At 39.6% G+C, this 19868-nt stretch overlaps 1 protein-coding gene across 1 annotated transcript in view; it reads left to right on the top strand.

The window, feature by feature from the left end:
- Positions 1-13939, top strand: part of BRM (transcription regulatory protein SNF2) — a 40638-nt gene extending 26699 nt beyond the window's left edge. Inside the window, exons 7-14 of the mRNA XM_087664521.1 lie at positions 3087-3179; positions 3267-3350; positions 3440-3643; positions 4776-5018; positions 5125-6741; positions 6844-7464; positions 7850-8092; positions 12848-13939. Of these exons, the coding sequence (XP_087520647.1) occupies positions 3087-3179; positions 3267-3350; positions 3440-3643; positions 4776-5018; positions 5125-6741; positions 6844-7464; positions 7850-8092; positions 12848-13588 (3846 nt within the window). The 3' untranslated portion in view covers positions 13589-13939. The remainder of the gene's footprint in view (positions 1-3086; positions 3180-3266; positions 3351-3439; positions 3644-4775; positions 5019-5124; positions 6742-6843; positions 7465-7849; positions 8093-12847) is intronic.
- The last annotated feature ends 5929 nt before the right edge of the window (positions 13940-19868 follow it).

The following is a 19868-nucleotide window of genomic DNA, read 5'->3' as shown; positions in this document are numbered from 1 at the left end:
AAATGTTTGCAAATGACAAGAGTGTGGGCTGTTGTAAATACAGCAAAACAGCCCCAAACTGATCCAAAAGGGTGGGGAAAATTGAGAGTATAGCTATCCACAAATTGCAATTAAAAGAGCGCCAAAACAAACTGTTTGCTCTCCACAAGAATGTTAAAACTGTTATTACAGCACTACTGTAATAGGTGCAGTAGTGTATGATAGTCCAATTGCAGGCAAATGGGAAAAAAATACCAAGCTCCCACTGCTAGGGAAATCTAGATAGCAACCGGGATATGCAAATACAACTAGTAGTGAATAGGTATAAAATAGCTATTCTTAAAGCCTATCACAAACTCAAAAGTGTCAGTAGACAATACATTCCATAGGCATAGACATAGTGTATGTAAGAGATCTCAAGAGCAATTGTAGAGATCTGTCAAATACACAATTGATCGAGCAAAGACTTACAAGGCTCAGTACGTAGCTAGTATGCATGTGTACATCATTGACAAACTATCGATAGAGATAAGTGCCGGTGTCCCAAGCATATGAAATCAAATCAACTGCATCCAATAGTGTACATGAGATCATATACATAAAGTAGAAGAGTCCCACTGTCTCAATAAACAAAGCTTTGCATAAAAAAAGGTCCAAAGTGCTTTAATGCAAAAATATCCAAGGTGCATCCATTGAAGCATATCCGGAGTGTCAAGTGAGCAAGCAAAGCTCAATACATCAAGCATATAACATTTGGGCAACCAAGATACAATATATATACATTTAAGAGCATATAATCCAATAAATCTCAAACCCGCAAGTGAGTATGCACTGAATCAAGTGGCAAGTGTCCAAAGCCAAGCCTCAAATGTCACCATAGACATGTCCGAGCACATACATTAGTGCCAAGCATTCACATAATTATGTGACATACCCGAGAAGCATGTAGGCCTTCAATACATAAATCTTTCTTAGTTAAATGCTCGCTGCCCAAAGAGTGTACAATAGTTAACCATGCAAACACTGAGCTATTTGAGATCAAATGAAGTCAATAAATACCTCAATATATCCTCATGACATCCACCCAAGGTAATCGTGAAACGATTCTCCCTCAAAACGTTGCATTTCACCCCGAAATGTTTCACCTTTGGGCAAGTCCCAAGTGAAATGCCAAGTGATACGGTTGACCAATATATGTGATATAGTTTTCTTTACAAATAATGAGTTGCAACTTATACATTTATACCATGCAGACCCTTTGTCTATAAATGATGTCTATCATATATGTAGAATGTTTAAAAACTCTCAAAAAAGCATAAAAAACAATAGTTTTCCATTTAAAAATCTTGTTTCAATCAGCCATTTCACTTTGGGCATTTCGCGTTTCAGTGAAACGTTTCAGCCATTTCACGTTTCAAAGCTAGCGAAACATTGAAGAGATCACTATTCCAGACTTATAGCAGGAGGTTTGTTGTAAACAACAGCAGATAACAGAGATGGGGAAGCAAACCCCAAATGACTAGCAGATGCATCATTGCAATTTGCCATCTGACACTTTCTTCTTCCCTTTGTCTTTACTTGCCACACTTGTAGATGCGCCTGAAGATGTGGGGCTACTCCTTAGTCTCCCAGACCAAGGGCTAAGTGTAGATGTAGAACTAGGGAACTCTAAGAGTCACAATGTGTGACCTGCCTTCCCTTATTCTATTTGTCATTGAAAGATAAATAATAAAGTGACAGTTATGGGCGCCTGCCACATGCAGTGTATAGGTGTGCAGGTTTGTATACACTAAATGTAGGTGGCTAGGCACATGTGGCCTTTAACCCCCACCACTTCATGCTGCATAAGAACTTTGCAATTCACAACAGCAAAAATGTTAGAATTGGATTTTATCAGAATCTTCTCTACAAATGTTTGACTATCATTGGCCACTGTACTGGGGATTTGTTAAGGTCTCCTTGAGCCTTGGATAGAGTGTTTGTAGTATTGAAGGGTTGTAGGGGTTGTATGGTGACATAGCAAAGCATCTAAGTGATTAGTCAAGGCATAGATTACTCAAATTTATTCACTTTTAGTTGAGTAGGCCATTTTAATTAGCAGCATAAATATAGATTTTGAAGAGGCAAAATTTTCAAGATAAGAACATCTGGAATGTAGCTTCTTTCCTTTTGGAATGCTGACATGTTGGTTGCACAAAAAGGATGAAAAAGCAGATCCTCTTTTCTACACAAGCTTATGGCTTCCCTTGTTGGATTCTTTTATTCTTAGTTGAATAGAAAGATGGATGTGATGGCTGGCTTTTATCTGTATAAAGTTTCCTGGAAACAAGCATGCTTTGGGCTTGATGTCTTCCCAGGATCTTTGATTGTCAATTTCATATCTCATCATTCTTTTCTACAACCTTCAGCAATCATGGTGTCTTTTACCAGACTCTTTTGACATCTTTGTGTGTTCAGATTCCTGAAGTCAACCTTACATTCTAATGACACAAGTTCACATAATTGTTTGGAACAAGATGAGAGCACCTGAGTCTGACTATATGAAGTGTTTTCCATTGTAATTTAGTTTTTCTTTCTTTTGGTTGGGGGGGGATGCATGCCCACGCAGGTCCCCCACGGCCCCACTGCACCGGGTTTATCTCCTGCAGGCCTCAAAAACTTCCTAGAATCTCCCCCTTAAATACTTCCTGGTTTTTAAGCTTTTATGGGTCCTTTCTCATCAAAATCTGTTTTCTTGGTCTGCTTTCTTCAAATATCTACATGCATGAGGCATTGTCCAATAACAAAGAAGCACAATAATAAAGTCTATGGCTGGAGCTGTTTGACTGGAATTCTGAGAGAATTGGTGCTGTGAAAGTTAAAGATCCAGGAAACTTGAAACTATGGTGCTGTGAAAGTTTAAGTTCCAAGAAACTTGAAACTTTGATGCATTGTTAACTTTATTTGTATCCTTTGGCCTTTCCAATAATGCCAGCCCTAGTATCCTTTGAACTTTCAATGAGATTATCTTTCACTTTCTTTTGCCATTTGGGGAAGGAGGGAAAGGGAGCACTGCAAAGGATAGTCAGAAATGGAGCTAAATGTAACTGCTATGACAAACTTTGCAGGTGATGGCTTTGATTGCTTACTTGATGGAGTTTAAAGGCAATTATGGTCCTCACTTGATAATCGTTCCCAATGCAGTTATTGTAAATTGGAAGGTGATTGACATGGTTGTTTATCTCATTCTCTTGTTATAGTTGATTTTTTAGTTATTTCAGTTGCCTTACTAGTTTTTTTGATTACAGAGTGAGTTACAACGATGGATACCATCTGTTTCGTGTATATTTTATGTTGGGGAAAAAGATCAACGTTCAAAGTTGTATTCTCAGGTTTAAGTTACAGATCATGAAGGTTTTTTCCACCTGTATATGAGCAGGGAACTCTCAGTACATGACACATGGGCTTCTCATTTTTGTAGGAGGTTGCTGCAGTGAAGTTTAATGTGCTGGTCACTACGTATGAATTCATCATGCGTGACAGGTCAAAGTTGTCAAAAGTTGAGTGGAAATACTTGATTATTGATGAGGCTCAGCGCATGAAGGATCGTGAATCTAGGCTTGCACGTGATCTAGATCGCTTTCGTTGTCAGCGACGTTTGCTTTTGACAGGCACTCCCTTGCAGGTGAAGTAAATTTAAGTTGGTTCAAGGCCTTTAGAATGAATCATCTGCTTTCCTTAGAGCTCGTTATGAAAACTTTCTTTTCATTGGTGAAGACAAAGGGTTACCAGGAGTCAATTCCCTTCTGCTTCAGTTTTACACAATGCTGAGATCGCAACTCCATATTTTGTCTGCTCAATTATTCAGTGTCATACAGACTTTACCATCTTGAGAGCATTGTTGCTTGAGCGCTGTTTGTGAGTCTGTTTAGCCTTGGGGATACAATTCAGATTCAAATGCCGTGTTTTGGGCTTTTACTAAGTAACAAATTATGTAGAGACACTTCAAATAGAAAGAGGCTATTCGAATCCATGTTTTATGTAGTCAATTGTCTAGTGTTTCATGCAGGCACTTCATATTTTGAGAATAGTGTTACTTGAGCACTCTTTTTGAGTCTGCTTAGTCTTGGGGATTGAGGGTCAGGTTGATTTGAAACTGTCTGATGTTTTGGGATTTTACTAATTTATCTAAAAGAACCAGGTGATACAGCTCCTATTTATTATATGGCTATTGAGGTTTGAAAGAAAATTGAAGGTTCATATTCCCCATGTCAAGGTTGTTACTTGTAGCATATTATTGTTCTCTCCTAGTTCCATTTTCAATCCCAAGAAATATGTTGTGCTTCACATTTTCTCAAACCTTCTTTGCACAAGTTGAAGCTGTAATTGTTATATTTTTGCAAAAGACCAGACTATTGGGGGAATAGTGGGATTTGGAATGGGAAGGAGATGCATCTTGCTATCTCCTCTTCCGAATGTGCTTTATAATTTAAACATAGTCATTAACTTACATGTTGAAAGGGCAAAGTTCAAAGTATAAGATCTAGCTTGTTCAAAAAGACACAGGATTGAAAACTTTGGAGTGATCATCCTGCAATGCAGATTTAACATTTGTTTTCGAAGCACATTTATGCATGCTGAGAGAAAATTGGTAATTTATATGTGCATGCATGGTTCGATTATAGAAAAATGTTAATTTGTCCAGCTACTCTATTAATAAGTAGGAATGTTTATTAAGATCTTCTGTGGCTTCAATCGTAGCTTCTTGAGATGCTTGCTACGGCATCAATAAAATGTGTCTCTCTTTTTGTCTGCAGAATGATCTACGAGAGCTCTGGTCACTTTTGAACCTACTTTTACCTGAGGTTTTTGATAATTCAAAATCTTTTCAAGACTGGTTCTCAATGCCATTTCAGAAGGACAGCTCATCAACTAGTCCAGAAGATGATTGGTTAGAGACAGAAAAGAAAGTTATTGTCATTCATCGTTTGCATCAAATATTGGAGCCTTTCATGCTTCGCCGTCGAGTGGAGGACGTTGAAGGCTCGCTTCCTCCCAAGGTATTACTGTTCCTTGCTTTGACAAGTGAACTTCTATGCAGACTAACCTGTTGGTTAACTATGCAGATTCATTTGGACTAATTCTGGATATACTGCTTGAAATTAGGTGTCCATAGTCCTTCGTTGTAGAATGTCAGCTTTGCAAGCTGCAATTTATGATTGGATAAAAGCAACCGGGACAATCAGGCTTGATCCTGAGGATGAAGATTTGAGGGTTGCAGCAGGAAATGGTAAGAAACAGAAGCGGGCCTATGCTCCTTTACAAAACAAGTGCATGGAGCTACGGAAGGTCTGCAACCATCCTTTTTTGAATTATCCATTTTTCGGTGATCGTATGAATGATTTCTCCATTCGTTCCTGTGGAAAACTATGGATACTTGACAGAATTTTAATCAAGCTTCGAAATACGGGGCATCGGGTGTTGCTCTTCAGTACAATGACCAGGCTATTGGATATTCTGGAGGATTATCTCCAGTGGCGAGGTTTGACATATAGAAGGATTGATGGAACTACAACTTTAGAGTCTAGGGAAGCTGCCATAGTAGAGTTCAATAGACCTGGGTCAGACTGTTTCATTTTTCTTCTTAGTATTCGTGCAGCTGGTAGAGGCCTTAATCTTCAGACTGCAGATACTGTCATAATATATGATCCAGATCCAAACCCAAAAAATGAGGAGCAAGCAGTAGCTCGTGCCCACCGTATTGGACAAAAAAGAGAAGTTAGAGTCATATACATGGAGGCTGTTGTGGATACTATTCCTAGCTATGAGAAGGAAGATGAGATTCGAAATGGAGGAACCATTGATATGGAGGATGATGATATGGCTGGAAAGGATCGATATATGGGCTCTGTGGAGAGTCTGGTTAGGAATACGATTCAACAACATAAAATTGATATGGCTGATGAGGTCATTAATGCAGGGCGTTTTGATCAGAGGACCACACAAGAAGAGCGGCGGCTTACTCTTGAAGCATTGCTGCATGATGAAGAGAGATATCAGGAACGTGTCCATGATGTGCCTAGTTTGCAGGAGGTCAATAGGATGATTGCTAGGAGCGAAGAAGAAGTTGATTTTTTTGACCAGATGGATGAAGAGTTCAAATGGCCTGGAGAAATGTTGCAACATCACCAGGTCCCTAAATGGTTGTCTGTTGGCTCTCGAGAGGTGAATGCTGCTATCGGAGCCATGTCAAAACAAGCATCTAAGAAAGGTATTGTAGGAACTTTTGGAACTGCAGAAGAAGAAGCGAAACTCCTTTTGGAACCTTTGGAAAAAGCATCAGAGAATAAAGCCAGTGTTATGCTAGGCAAAAGAAAAACTTTACAGATTGCAAGCAAAGGAAAAGCTGCATTGTCTAGGGAAAACCAGTTACCTGATGCTGTTGAAGCCAGTGAACAAAAGGTGCAGAGGGATGCTTCTGATGATGAAGAAGAAGGGGAAATAAGAGAGGATGATGAAGATGAGGATAATTGTGTGCAGGGGCGTGAAGAAGGTGAAGCGTCAGAGGAGGACTTAGACATTAACCGAAGTCATCCTGGCCCATTGGGAACTGCGTTTTCTCAAAAAGGGCAAGATGACCTAGTAGATGGGGTGTCAGATTCTTCTCATGATGAAGAAGACGAGACAGTAAGGAATGAAGTGGATGCGGGCCAAACACCACCAATGTCTCAAAAATTTGGATCACTAGCTGCTCTAGATAACAGACCAATCACACAAATTGTGGTATGTTGGGCTTGTCTTTTTGGAATCAGATCATTGTTCAAGTAGCTGCAGTGACCATCTCTTCACTAAACTTATTGCTGTTCCTATGATGTTCCTTTGTAGGTGGAAGAGCTTGAGGAAGGGGAAATTGCAGCTTCTGGTGATTCACCTTTTGAGGCTCAGCATTCAGACAGCTCAGGGCATGAGCAAGACGACGGGGAAGAGGAGCAAACCGTACAGCGTACTACAAAACGTAAAAGAAGTCTTCGATGTCCCCGCAGACGCCCTTTAGAAAAGATCGGTGCAAGCAGTAGCAGCAACCTGACAGAGAGAAGACAGCCATCGTTACCTCAACAGCCTAACATTGGGGTCAAGAATCATTCGTTTCCATTGCCCCCAGTTCCAATCTTTGATAATGAGAGGCCTCCCAATCAGATGGAAAGAGCCTTTGAAAGCCAACAGCAATCACGGAAATATATGGATAGAAGTGTGGGAGCCATAGAAACAATGCTTTGGAAAGGTGATCAATGGGGTCCTCCTATTAAGAGGAGACAACTGGAACCATCAATTTTAGGAAAGAGGCCTGCTGAGAGCTTCCCTCAACCCCATTGTCGTGTTACACAAAGACACAATAAGTCTGCTGGATTTTCTGGGCAGGATGCTCTGAAAGAAACTGTTAAGGCTTGGGTTGGCAGTTCTGCAATTTTGATGGCTGGACGTATGGCTGAGAGTACACAGAAGAAGGTATCGACATTCATTTTTGTGTAATAAGCCTGTCCTTTCAAGTTTTTATAAATTTTAGGCCATGACAGAACTCTCTCTTTTACTTAATTTTACTTAAAAGTCCAATAACATGCTTGCATGCCAAACATAATAAGCATATAACAAGCCTGCACGCTTCTGTTTTTTTCTCAGCTAAAATAGCACAAGAAAGGTTGTAACCCTATCATAGCTGAACTGTGACTGAGATAGCTTCTTTCTTTTCTTAAGGTTTATAAGGCCATCAAGTTGGAGCACTTGGTTTCTGTGTTTCAGCCTTCTGAATGGTGCCTTCTGAATTTAGGGAACAGCAGTGCCATTACATATTTTACTTTTCACCTAATACTTCCACTGATCATGGATTTTGCAGTGTAAAGTAGTGCTGCAGAAGCTTAAGGGCGTTGTTGACAAAGAAGGACGACCAATTGCTGCAGCCTTTGAGCTACCCAAGGGCAGTGAAGTACAGGAGTACCTCAAGACAATTGCAAATCCAATTGATATGCGGATGATTGAACAGCATCTTGATAGGTTTGAGTATGGAAGTGTGATTGACTTTGCTGCGGATGTTCAACTAATGCTTGACAATGCTGCAAGATATTATAACACACCTGAGGTACCATAACTAGTTGTGTTCTTGTTGTTAACACAGTTTTGATCTCATACATTTGAAAGTGTTGTAGAAAAGGTGCCAGGCTGTGCTTTTGGTTCTTTCACATTGCTTCATATGCTTGGCCTGCGTGCCATATGTGTTAAGGAAAGTTCTATTTGCTCATTTCTGCTTTTGAACACTGAAGTTGTTGAGCTGTTGAAAAGATGCGTGGGATGTGAGATTTCCATTATATCATGAAACCGGAGCTGACAATGTTTTGTGACTGAGAAACAGAACATATCATTGATTCATGTTACTAACTGCCACAGATAGTATGGTGAAGGGTAAGTTGGGATTTAATGTCTACATCACCAGCACCATTTACGCATGGTGCCTTCGTTGACCAGCAAGGCAAGCCTTGTATGAAATCCTGGTAGCTTGCACATGTACCTTGGATGCATCACACAATCTGCATAATCATAATGAGCCTAATGAAACCGGCCTTCCTCCTTAGATAGGGTGGTAATAACCTGACTTAGCAGTAATTACAACAAGTAATTAATTCACATAAATTGAAATGCACACTCTACCTCTTAATTCTTGGACAATGGACAGCCTGTTGTTGCCAAAATTGGCACCCCTTTTGGTATTTCTTTATCTATTATTGCAAATGTATGGAGTACATCTGAGATTCACTGATTTTCTCCACCAATCCAAGTGCTACTTGTTGTTATCAATGACCGGCAAGCCTTCAAACAAATTTGCCCCTTGGTTTGCCTGGGGAATCGGTATTGTTGAAGAGCTTCTCCACCTTGGTCCCTCACCTTCACACACTCACTCCCTCTCTCAAGCACAAGCTCAAGCAAGCAAGAAGAAGAAGAAGAAGAAGAGGAGAGCCACTTTTGGCCACACACAAGAATGAGCTTCTCATTCACTTTTCAACTTTATATACAAAACCCTAAATCCCTTTTTGGGCGATCATCCCCTTATCCTTTTTTTTACATGGCCGGCCGCGAGGCCATTTTTCCCATTGTCCTCCTATCTTCCTAGCTTTCATTCTTACCGTCCATTTACCTTTACAAATTACACGGGTGAGAGCCTAGCACTCTTAAAATAAATCATGGCGCACCTTGCGCTTTTTTACAAAAGTATAGACTCGTGTTTTTTCTCATGCGTCTTTTTCCTTGATTTAGGACTTTTCTGTACTTCTTGTGTTTCCAAAATTTTCTTGGCGCGCCTTCGTCCTCTGTTTCACTTTTGCCTTGGCCTTGTCTTCTCCTTTAGATTTTTCGGCTTTTCCACCTTGTTTGTTTGAGGGTTAACAACAATGTTAAGCTTTGATGTAACAAGAAGGAGTGCCTCAAGTTGGGAAACAACTCTCTTGATAAGAGTGAGGCCTTTAATTCTGAGCATGCATCTCGAGGTAGCTGGCTAAACCCTAATTTCTACTGCAAATTAGGTTTTATAGAAGCGATTCATTGAAATCTTTTTCTTTGATGATCTAAATTGTTGGAAAATGCTGAGGGAAGTTAAGAAATGACTGGAGAATGAGAGAGAATGTTGTAGAGAGAGAAGAGAGTCCAACGTGTAGTCACCTTTAGTTTGGGAGTCCAAAATGGCTATCAACAGCCTCCAACTGTTGTCACTTTGTTTTGGTCCTTTTGGGGCTGTCACATATTGTTGTAGGCCTTCAAATCATTGTTTCCAGCTTTTGGGCAAGTCTCCAATGTTGTAGAACAGTTTAAGAGTCTCTCTTTGCCCTTCAACAACCTCCTCCTCTCTCACAGTGACTCAAATAGACTTTCATTAGTCCCCAAAAGCATGTTTCCCACTTGTATGGGCAAGTTTTGCCAAGTGGCAGCCTTCGAATCCCAAATTATTCTAGGGCATAGAAAAATAATTTCACCGGCCAATAATTAAATTGGCCAAACCAATTCATTTTTCAAGTGTCCTTGATCAGTTATTGACCCTTAGATTGGTATTAATTAATTAATTAATGCCCAATCTATAATGTCACCCCATTGACTTTAGTGGGCAATAAATTGGTCTAGGCCCAAATTTGACACCAGGTACTACCTAGTACCTGTCAAGTACAACTTATTACAACTTTTGCCTTTGGCACCAATTTATATCTCGAGATGTTGGGTTTCCATTATTATAACTTTTGCCTTTGGCACTAATTGATATCTCGGGGTCCTGGGTTTCACGGTGTGAAATAATTTACGTGCACCTAATATGTGTAGGCCATATTTGCACATTTGACTAACTTTTATTCAAATGATATTGACTTTGGCTCCCATGAAAACGGAGTGAATAGAGGAGGAGATTTAGAAGATAACAAATACCGAGAGGAGGAGATGAATGAAACCTAGAGAAAGAAGGATCAAACTGACAAGAAGATTGAATGATACAAGGCTGCAATGATCAGCCCCAACATGCAGCACTCAATAGTAGTGTGGCCGCCAGATGGAAGGAGGGGGATGAGGGAAGAATGAGGAGGGCTGGTTGAATGATGAATGAGTGAGTGAATAGAGTGAGGGGGATAGGCCGTGTATAAGTAGGCAAATTGAGGCCACAATTAGTACAATTGACGAGGCCCAAAATGTGGGGGACCCAGGTCAGCCCAATCAACCGATCGAAATGGTCAAAATGAAATGTACCAATGTCACGTCCATCTAAAGTGTCTAAAACACCTAAAATAATGGATAGACACTCTATCAAGTCCTAATGTCCTCGTCAGAGGCTTACATGCAAGGGATGATCATAGTTGCTACGAAACTTGTTTCATAAGGTTAGGAAACTCGTCTTATACCTAGGTGTTTCATAAACGTATGAAACACCTATTTTAAACTTTCACAATGCCATACCCTAAATGTCGTGGGACTTTTGTAATTATCATTTATCATGGATTTGTTTAACATGTTGACATGGATATTGGCACTGATTGCCAGAGTTTTGTTTTGAGTTGTTATCCACGATGATTGCATATATTGATGGCTCCTTTTGCAGCTAAAGTTGATGTTGGGCATGGATAGTGGACTATGATGCATGCAAATATTGATGCTATTTTGAATGTTTTTTTTGCATTGTATAGAATAATGAATAATGTCAATCTATGTTTTCTATGTCACATGAGTCATATAGTATATGCGTATAAAACTTTATACTTTTTTCCATCTCAAATGAAACCCATTTCTAATATTTTATGAAACCCGTATGAAACCTGTCTCATACCTCCAGTTTCAGAAACCCTTGGCAACTATGGAGATGACCGTACATGACACATGATACATTACTCCTAACAACATATTAGTGCGTGTAAGTTTAGGGTTAGGTTTTGGGCTCATTGTGGGCCTCTAAAGTAAGGCCCTACCTTTGTACGTTCACAATCTCATATAATCTATTACATCAATCTTTTAGTTTGTTGTGTACTTTTAAGAGCGATCTCTCTCTCTCTCTCTCTCTCTCTCTCTCTCTCTCTCTCTCTCTATGCTCTCTATGCTTCTCCTTCCCCCCCCCCCCCCCCCAAAAAAAAAAAAAAAAAAAACCCCAATATACAAATCACATTTGAGGCTCTAGGAGCATTAAAACTAACATGAATAATTGAGCTGGTACATCTAGACCCTAGTTGGTTATGGAATATAATAATTTAGGAGAAGCTTTGGTAGCTCAACACCCCCTCTCAGCCTAAAAAAGGGAGATTAAGGAGAGCGAATGGGCAGCTCAGCCCTACCCCAAAGGCCCCACCCCAAGGCATCGGGCCAAGGGTATCACAATGGACTGTTGAAGGACCTGCTAGGATCGTGGAGATGATATGTATCTTCTTTTGAGTTGCCCAAGTGAATGAGACTTAGGTCTTTCCCTAGCTTTTTGGTCAATGCACCTATATATTGAGAGACATCTTCATCGTTTATGGTTCATGTTCAAAGTGTTGATCACATTGTGTTCCCGTGTGTGTTCTTGTCTTTGATAATCTTTCAAAGCTTTTTGTTGTGCACTGCTTTGTTTTATAATAGGCTTGTAGAGGCTTGCACGTTGTCATGTTCTTTTTAGTAGACACTTGAAGTTCTCCAAAATTAATCAATTTGGGCGAGAAGGAAATCTTCTGTAGATGCTTGAATTTTTCCGAATGGAGCCAAGAGGGAGAAATACATCTAGGTCAGAAGGAAATCTTAAAAATATCAATGATGGCAGAGAGAAGGGCCACCCTTGGGTAGGGGGCATGACGACGAGATGGCGAGAGAGAGGAGGAAGGAAGATATTGCAAGAAGGGAGGAGAAGTGAGGTAAAAAGGGGAAAGAAGAAGTATGGATCTTGTTTTGTCCATTGTTACTGGTTGTAATTCTCTCTTTATGTTGAGGATTTCATCGTATATTTGAAGTGTCATAGGACAGATGCGTGCATGCCTGGTTGCACGTATGTTTGCGTGTAGATTTTAGATATAGGTGGCTGTGCACACGCGCTTATACTTGTGTGTTGTGATGGGAATTGTGTGTTTTGATGGGAGAGGTATTTCTGATATTTGTAAAGCATGGTCAATATGCACGGTTTTAATTGGTTGTATGATGCGCAGCTATGCATGTGTATATTTGCCTGTGCCATGGGTGGATGTGCGCATGTGTATTACTTGCATGGTTGGATGTGAGAGACACTTAAAAAAATCTGTATTTAAGAAGGTCAACAATCAATGCTTATGATTTTCCTAGTGAAGGTTGAGAGTTTCACACTTTGTATTTTAAGTCTTGATGACTCATACACCTCAGCACTTCTTTGTGACAGGTTAAAGTTAATGCTCGAAGGTTGCACTCTGTGTACTTTCAGCGGATGCATCATAGCTTTCCAGATGTTGATTTCAGCTGTGTTAAGACAAAAACTCTTGCTACTCTTAGCTCACCTATGGCCACTTCCGGGCCCTCTTCTCAACAACCAGCAAGTCAGACTGTACCTGGAAAAGTACAACCAGAAACTGGGTCCTTACAGGCAACCCGGCCTATGAAAAGCTCTGTAATAAATGTAAGTGAAAAAGTTTCTCAAATGGGAGCCAAGAAAACAAACAAAAAAGGAAAGGTGAAAGTGTCTAATAAGACTCCTGTAAAAACAAAGGGCAAATCAGATGAAGGAAAAGGTGGAGCGACAGTTCAGGAAGAGTTGGTACATCCATTGGATCTCGTGTTTTCTAAAAAGAAGCGCAATGATAGAGGAAAAGTTGCAAATAAGATTAGGATTATTAGTACTGACAACAAGCTAGGACCTATAGGTAAAAAGGTAGCTAAAGAATCTAATAGGGTAGTTGTAAAGTGCATAGGTACAAAGGTGAAAACTGCAGGTTCTGGGATCAGCCTTAACACAGGTTATGCAAAAGCTGGGGCTGTTCCAGCAGGAGTGCCTGCTCAAAGAGTTCCTGAGAAAGTTCAAACCAATATTAACAGAGGGCCTCGAACCTTAGGACCACATCAGTGGTTGACTCCTGTGAAGAAAATGAGAACAGATACAGGTAAAAGACGGCCCAACCATCTTTAAGCATTTGTAAATGTATATTTTGTAATCATTTTTGGGTGAAGTCACTTGGGAGACTTTACCCACCATATTTCTCTTTTTGTAATGTCACCAGTAATTCTTTTGTACAACTGCATATAGTCCTTGCATCATCTTTATTTGAAGAACTCCTGTTTTAAACAAAAGACAGAATGAGTTTTGGCTTCAGCATAATGACTGGTTTCACTATTGAACGATATGTCTCAATTAGACAAAGAAAAAGAGCACATCTTTGGGCCATTTTGAAATAGAAGTGGCTTTTCAAATCTAGGCAAGATTATAGTTTATGTCAAGACATTTTACATACCTTTCTCAACCAGCTTTAAGTATATGTTAAAAGACAAGATTTAGACAGATTTTACCTACACTTATCTTTGAAGAGGTATAAACTGCGATGTAATGCAGTTGGTTAATGGGGTCTGATAATTATTACTCCGACATTGAATCTCAGTCAATATGCAGACCAATATAAAAAGGACCCAGAGAGTTTTCCACGGTTAGCTTTGCCAGATTGATGTTTATTATGTGGCATAAGAATTAGTAGGGAGTCAGAGAGGATCAAATTTTCTTTGGCTTTCTTGTTTCTGGGTGTGATAACGGCGTTTCTTGTCAGTATTCTTTTATTTTACTTCCATGCTAGTCTATTGTTGAGGTGAATGTTTTTGGTTGGCTCTTTTGTTTGTTTTCCCAGAGTGATTTACTAACCAGCCACCTTCCTAGAACCACAATAATGATGAGACTGGAGTGCCATTGTAGGCAGATTTATTGGCGTGAATTGCTAAAAAATACATAGGCTGTATTTGCAAGTTTATGGCAAAGAATCACTAGACACATTATAACACAACTAGAGTGGAGCCCTAGTCTTCGACATACAAGTACCTTGTCGATCATCCTACTAAAGAAATGCTAATCATTCTTTTCTGTGGTGATGAAAGTAGTGATCAAAGTTAAAGTGCATTTTTACTAATTTTGTGTCACGAGTAGAAGTCATTTGTGCGTAATCTTAACTTTGAAGGATGTACAATGACATTGGTGAACCCTTTGCAAGGAGAGACCATTGTAAGAAAGGTGGGCTGAGTTTGAGTATTTTATCATGGGTCTCTCTAGGGAGGTACAAATGGTCTAAATTTGAAGAGCCTTACAGGCATACATTAAGGTATTGTGTGAATCGTTCTTATTCTACCTTTCTTATTATGTCTTATTAAATTTTTGAATGTCTTCTTTTGTGTTATGTTATGCATTGCAATTAAGGTAGTTTGAATAACTAATTAACACAAGAAAGGGTAATGTGCAGTTTATTGAGTACATTGTTAAAGAGCAGTGCAGTGTGACATGATTAATATTATAGCCAGCAAGTCTACCTCAAATCATGAAGCAGGCTGTCTACTAAAATTTGTTGCAAAGAAACTGTGCATGTGAGTATAAGTTAGCTGCACAGAGCTTCCATGTAACACATGGGCAACTTTGTTTCAATTTAAGTTTTCATGCTTATGATACCTGACCTTGAGGCAGCAACATGTTTGCTTGGAGGTGCACCATTGCTGGCATTACAAGCAATCTTGGTCCCATGGGTGCTATGCATGGGGAAAGTGCAGCTCTCTCTCTCTCTCTCTCTCTCTCTCTCTCTCTCTCTCTCATAGTGCGACAGTATGTGTGGGGCGAGATCAAATGTTAGATGGGCATTGCACACATTTTTCATGCAATGAGATGAATGTATTCCACTAATATGTGGTGGGTATACTGTCCAATGAGAATACTAACACATCACATGCTGAGGAAAAAGTGTGAGTACATATGCCAATCTTGTGAAGAGAGAAGATCAAATGAAGGTGATATTTGAAAGATATAAGAGGCAAAGATGGGTAGCTTCTTCTGAGTAATATAGCTAGACACATTTTTCTTGGGACAAAAAAGAGGGCGATCGAAAATAACATGATTTAGGGTTGTGGAAATGTTGATAAAGCTTGATATGTAAGCCAATCAAAGAAGTGCAAGGGAGATCACTAGGCAATATGAACAATGCCAAAGGGTTAGCACTTCTTTTTCAAAAGTGCCAATTCAAACCTTGATCCTCCTACCTAGTATTTGCCATATTGTGGTACTAGGCTTACCAAGGTGCTCATACAACTATAATATTCCTTGATTTTCATCGAATGACAAATCATGGTCATCTTTGTGGTGGTCTATGGGTTTTTGGACTAGATCCCTTTGACATAGATTGCTTAGTATGAGAAAGAGCTCCGTGTAAGAATCGAATCACATATTCTTGAGACTATCAAAGGCTAAAAGCAATTAGGTTCACTCTTTGAGGTGCCGTGTGACATATGCAAGTCAAACTCACTAGGTTGCACTTTGCAAGGATTTTGACCATTGATAGGGTACTAACGAAGTGATGTTGCAATGTAAACTTTGAATTGAGATGAGGTTTTCTTTTTGAAATCTTGTGAAGATGCTTCCCTTACCATTTCCATGGTTTATTTGCATGACAATATATTGAAATGCTCTTGAATCTAATAGAGACAGAGGATGAGAATGTGCACCAATTGAACAATCGATGTATGTAGAGTCTAGAAAGGTGACTTGTAAACTTCAATCCCATATCTTGGCAAATCTAATGGAAGAGTGGGCCTTGTGGCTCACATCTCAATGCAATACGAGCATTTGGCAGTTGCAGAGTCCCTTACTAGGAAGCAATATTTTGCTACTAAGCGAGCTACTAGGTAGCCCATTCTCTACTAGGCTCATTCATAGTTGGAGAAAAATGGTATGCATCTTAAATGGATTCCTCGACACACAACAATCCAAATTTTTGCACCTAGCAAAGACTTGTTCGGCTTGAGTCAATAACAATATGGAGCCAATAAGAATGTATATTATCGTAAACAAACATTACATGGATGATTTATTTGATGATTATGGTCATGTCATGTTTTGTAAGGTTGCTTCTACCAAATGTGATCTAAGGATGCACTATCAATCAATTTAGTGTGAAATTAAAGATTGCTTTTGTTGCACAAATTCTAGCAATAATGTATTTGTTTTGGTTCACTATTGAGGATATTTAAACCATTACACATATTTTGGGAATACACTTTAGTTATACTCGTGTGCTAAGCCCCTTTCTTGTTTGTCTTAGTTCTCCAAACAATCTCCATAGCTAGAGACATGAATTTATCAAAATCTGCTTTGCATCACAACACGTGGAGGAAAGAACTAAATTAGGCCATTATCATGGATTGGATAACCTTGAGACACACGTGGATTATTATGGATTGAATAGTAGCATTCATCCGACCAAGGATCATGTGTATCATGTGTGGACCAAACATAGAGGTCCATGAACATTTCATTCAAGAGTGGGTTCTAGTAGGTAACATTAACTTGGTTTATGTCAATATAGAGGATTAGGTTGTAGATATTTTCTCCAAGGCCTTGGGAGCTTAGATGCTTTACTGCTTTAGGACCATGCTTGGAGTAGATGGGCTCATGTTGAGCTTGAGGGGGAGTATTGGGATGTTGAGCTCCAAACGAGCATGCAGCCACGACACACCTTGGTGATGGGGTAGGACTTTACTCACTGGTGCATTAGGTGATTGGCATGGAGGATATATTAGTGGATTCACACTTAACCGCATGTACATGTGTTTTAGTACTTTCATAGTCTTTATCATGTTGTAGACAAGTTGTTGTTGTTGGTTTTTTTTTTTGGGAGTGAAAGAAGAAGAAAAGGAGGAGAAGATTTCAATCCTACTTCTCTACGTGCTCAAGTCTCCACTATGTGTGGTTGTAGACAAGTTGTTGTTGTTGGTTTTTTTTTTTGGGAGTGAAAGAAGAAGAAAAGGAGGAGAAGATTTCAATCCTACTTCTCTACGTGCTCAAGTCTCCACTATGTGTGTGTGCTCTTGGTTGCGTCACTTCTCTATGCTTTTGTCTGTTTGTAGTTTACATGCCAATTGTGGCTAGTTGAAGCTCATATACTTCTTACATGTTTAGGGTCCATTTTGGAATGTAAATTTTCACTTGAATATGTTTTCTTCATTTGATTGCTGGATTAATCTTTTTATAGTTGACATATGCTCTAATTTTACCATTATTCTTGAATACTATGACAATGGGTGATATCTAGTCGATATGATCAATTTCATAAATGAACCTTGCTTTCTGGAATTTGTTGAGTACTTGCTTCACATGCTGAGCATAGCGATCATTGATGGGGGAGGGCCTCTGCTTGTTGACTAGGTTGGCATCGAGCCACAAAGGGATGGTATAACATCTGGGGTACTAATCCTTTGAGGACTATATAAGGGTAGGCAAACACATCATTGATCTCTTGGAGTAAATGGATGAAAGCAAGATCCTTAGTAATGATTAAAGTTCTAAGCATTTTCCACTCCTCTCTACAAGGTCCAATTTCTTTACTTTTTTTGGGTCTTCGATGGGTTTCTTAGTGCCTTGTCGTTTGGCACCAAGCATAGCGATAATTCATGGGGCAGAGCTGCTGCTTGATTGGTGGTGTCAAGCCACAAAGGGACGGTATAAGTGAGAACTTGGGGCAAGAATCCTTTGAGGACTATATAATTGTAGGCAAACACATCACGGATTTGCTTGAGTAAACGGATGAGTGTCTCCTCATCTTTCTTGCTTAGATCATTAGTAACGATCAAAGGTCCAAACATTTTCTGCTCCTTTGTAAGGTCCAATTTACTTTTGTTGGCCCTTCAATGGGTTGATTGGTGGTGCCCTGTCATTTAGCATCAAGCATGACAAGAACTTGGTCCCCTATCTTGAATTTGATAAAGCATTTGGGGAGATCTTGAGGCTTGTGTCAAAACCTTACATCAGAATGGGGGTTCTTTTGAGCTTTTCTAAGATGTTTCCTTCTTAGATGAATGAGAAGATTAGTCTTTGATTGAAGAGCTAGGTAGATTGAGGTATTGTTGCGATTTGAGTTAGTGCTAACATGTGATTCCAAATCAAACTCCTTGATGTTCAAGGAGCATCAAAGGGTAGGCCTTCTAATAGGATAGGGTTGGAAGTTGGATTAGAGGTGTGTAACACTAGCTAATCACAATCCATGTCGTTTAGGTATTTCAACCATTCTAACTTGGACTTAACGTGGACAAGGCCTATATAAATAACTAGGGACTTGTGCTTTCAAGGTTTTGGATATATTGGGATTTTCTCAATGGTCTATTTGCGAGTGTTTTAGTCAAAATTAGAATTGACGTCACTTTCATACTTGGTGGGGGACATCCTCAAAGTCACTCTCATTAGTATTGGGATCTTTAGAATCAATGATTGAGACAAAGAGCTTGTCATGATAGTCAAAAAGCCTACTTAACGAAAGAAAGCTTAAGACAACGATGTAACTTGGTCCATTATCATTTTCATTGGGTGTGGGAAAGCCTTTACGCTTATATGGTGTGGATGGGTCAAGATTCATCATTAGCAATGGTATAGAAGAAAGCTCTTTTGGGGTATCAAGCATGTTGACTAGGGCTTCTTTTATGCCCTCTTGACTTAGGTGTTCATTGACATCTTTGTACTCTCCTTTCTCTGTGATGAAAGGTAGCTCAAGCATGGTAATTAAGATATCCAATCGTGCTCATCCTTGGGGGCACATAACATGTCTATTCAATGGCTTTTATGTTGAGGGACATGTGGTATCACCTTGCCTCAAACTAGAGATAGCATCAAGGTGAACTACTGTGCTCTTCTAGCTATTCATTTCAATTTGCATAGCCTCGATTTGATTTTAAAAAATGAGTAGATCATTGCCCTAATCCTAGTGAGTCGTGCATTGTGCATCCATGGATGGATGGAGAACACATCTAAGACAATTCCCTTCACGACTAGGAAAGTGATAAAGAACTTGACACTAGCAATCTCCACCAGCTAGTCATTTAGCACTCCTAGAGTAGCACACACCTTGGAACCATCGACAATGATGAGATTGAGATGTGTAGGCTCAATCAAAAGGTTTTCCCACTTCTTAAACACCTCTTGGTTCACGATGCTAACACCACCTCTAATACCTATAATATCTCTCCTTATGGAGTTCCTAAGGGCTTCCATAGGCACAACTACTTGTTTTTGAACACCCTCACAGAATGTGGCAACTCCTAGAGCATCGACTGCAGGAGTAGATGGGAAGTTATGTATACAATCTTGTGGATTATCCTTGTTGGCTTGGGTCTTGTCACTCTCTTCAATCCAAGTATTGAATGTTTTTTAGATGATAAGATTTCCCTAGAATAAAATACAC

The sequence above is a fragment of the Lygodium microphyllum genome, chromosome 23 (assembly GCF_053477565.2).
Source record: "Lygodium microphyllum isolate KBCC chromosome 23, Lygodium_microphyllum_v1.1.10, whole genome shotgun sequence".
Lineage (NCBI taxonomy): Eukaryota > Viridiplantae > Streptophyta > Polypodiopsida > Schizaeales > Lygodiaceae > Lygodium > Lygodium microphyllum.
The sequence above is the reverse complement of the archived record's forward strand: the minus strand, read 5'-3'. Positions and strand labels throughout refer to the sequence as shown.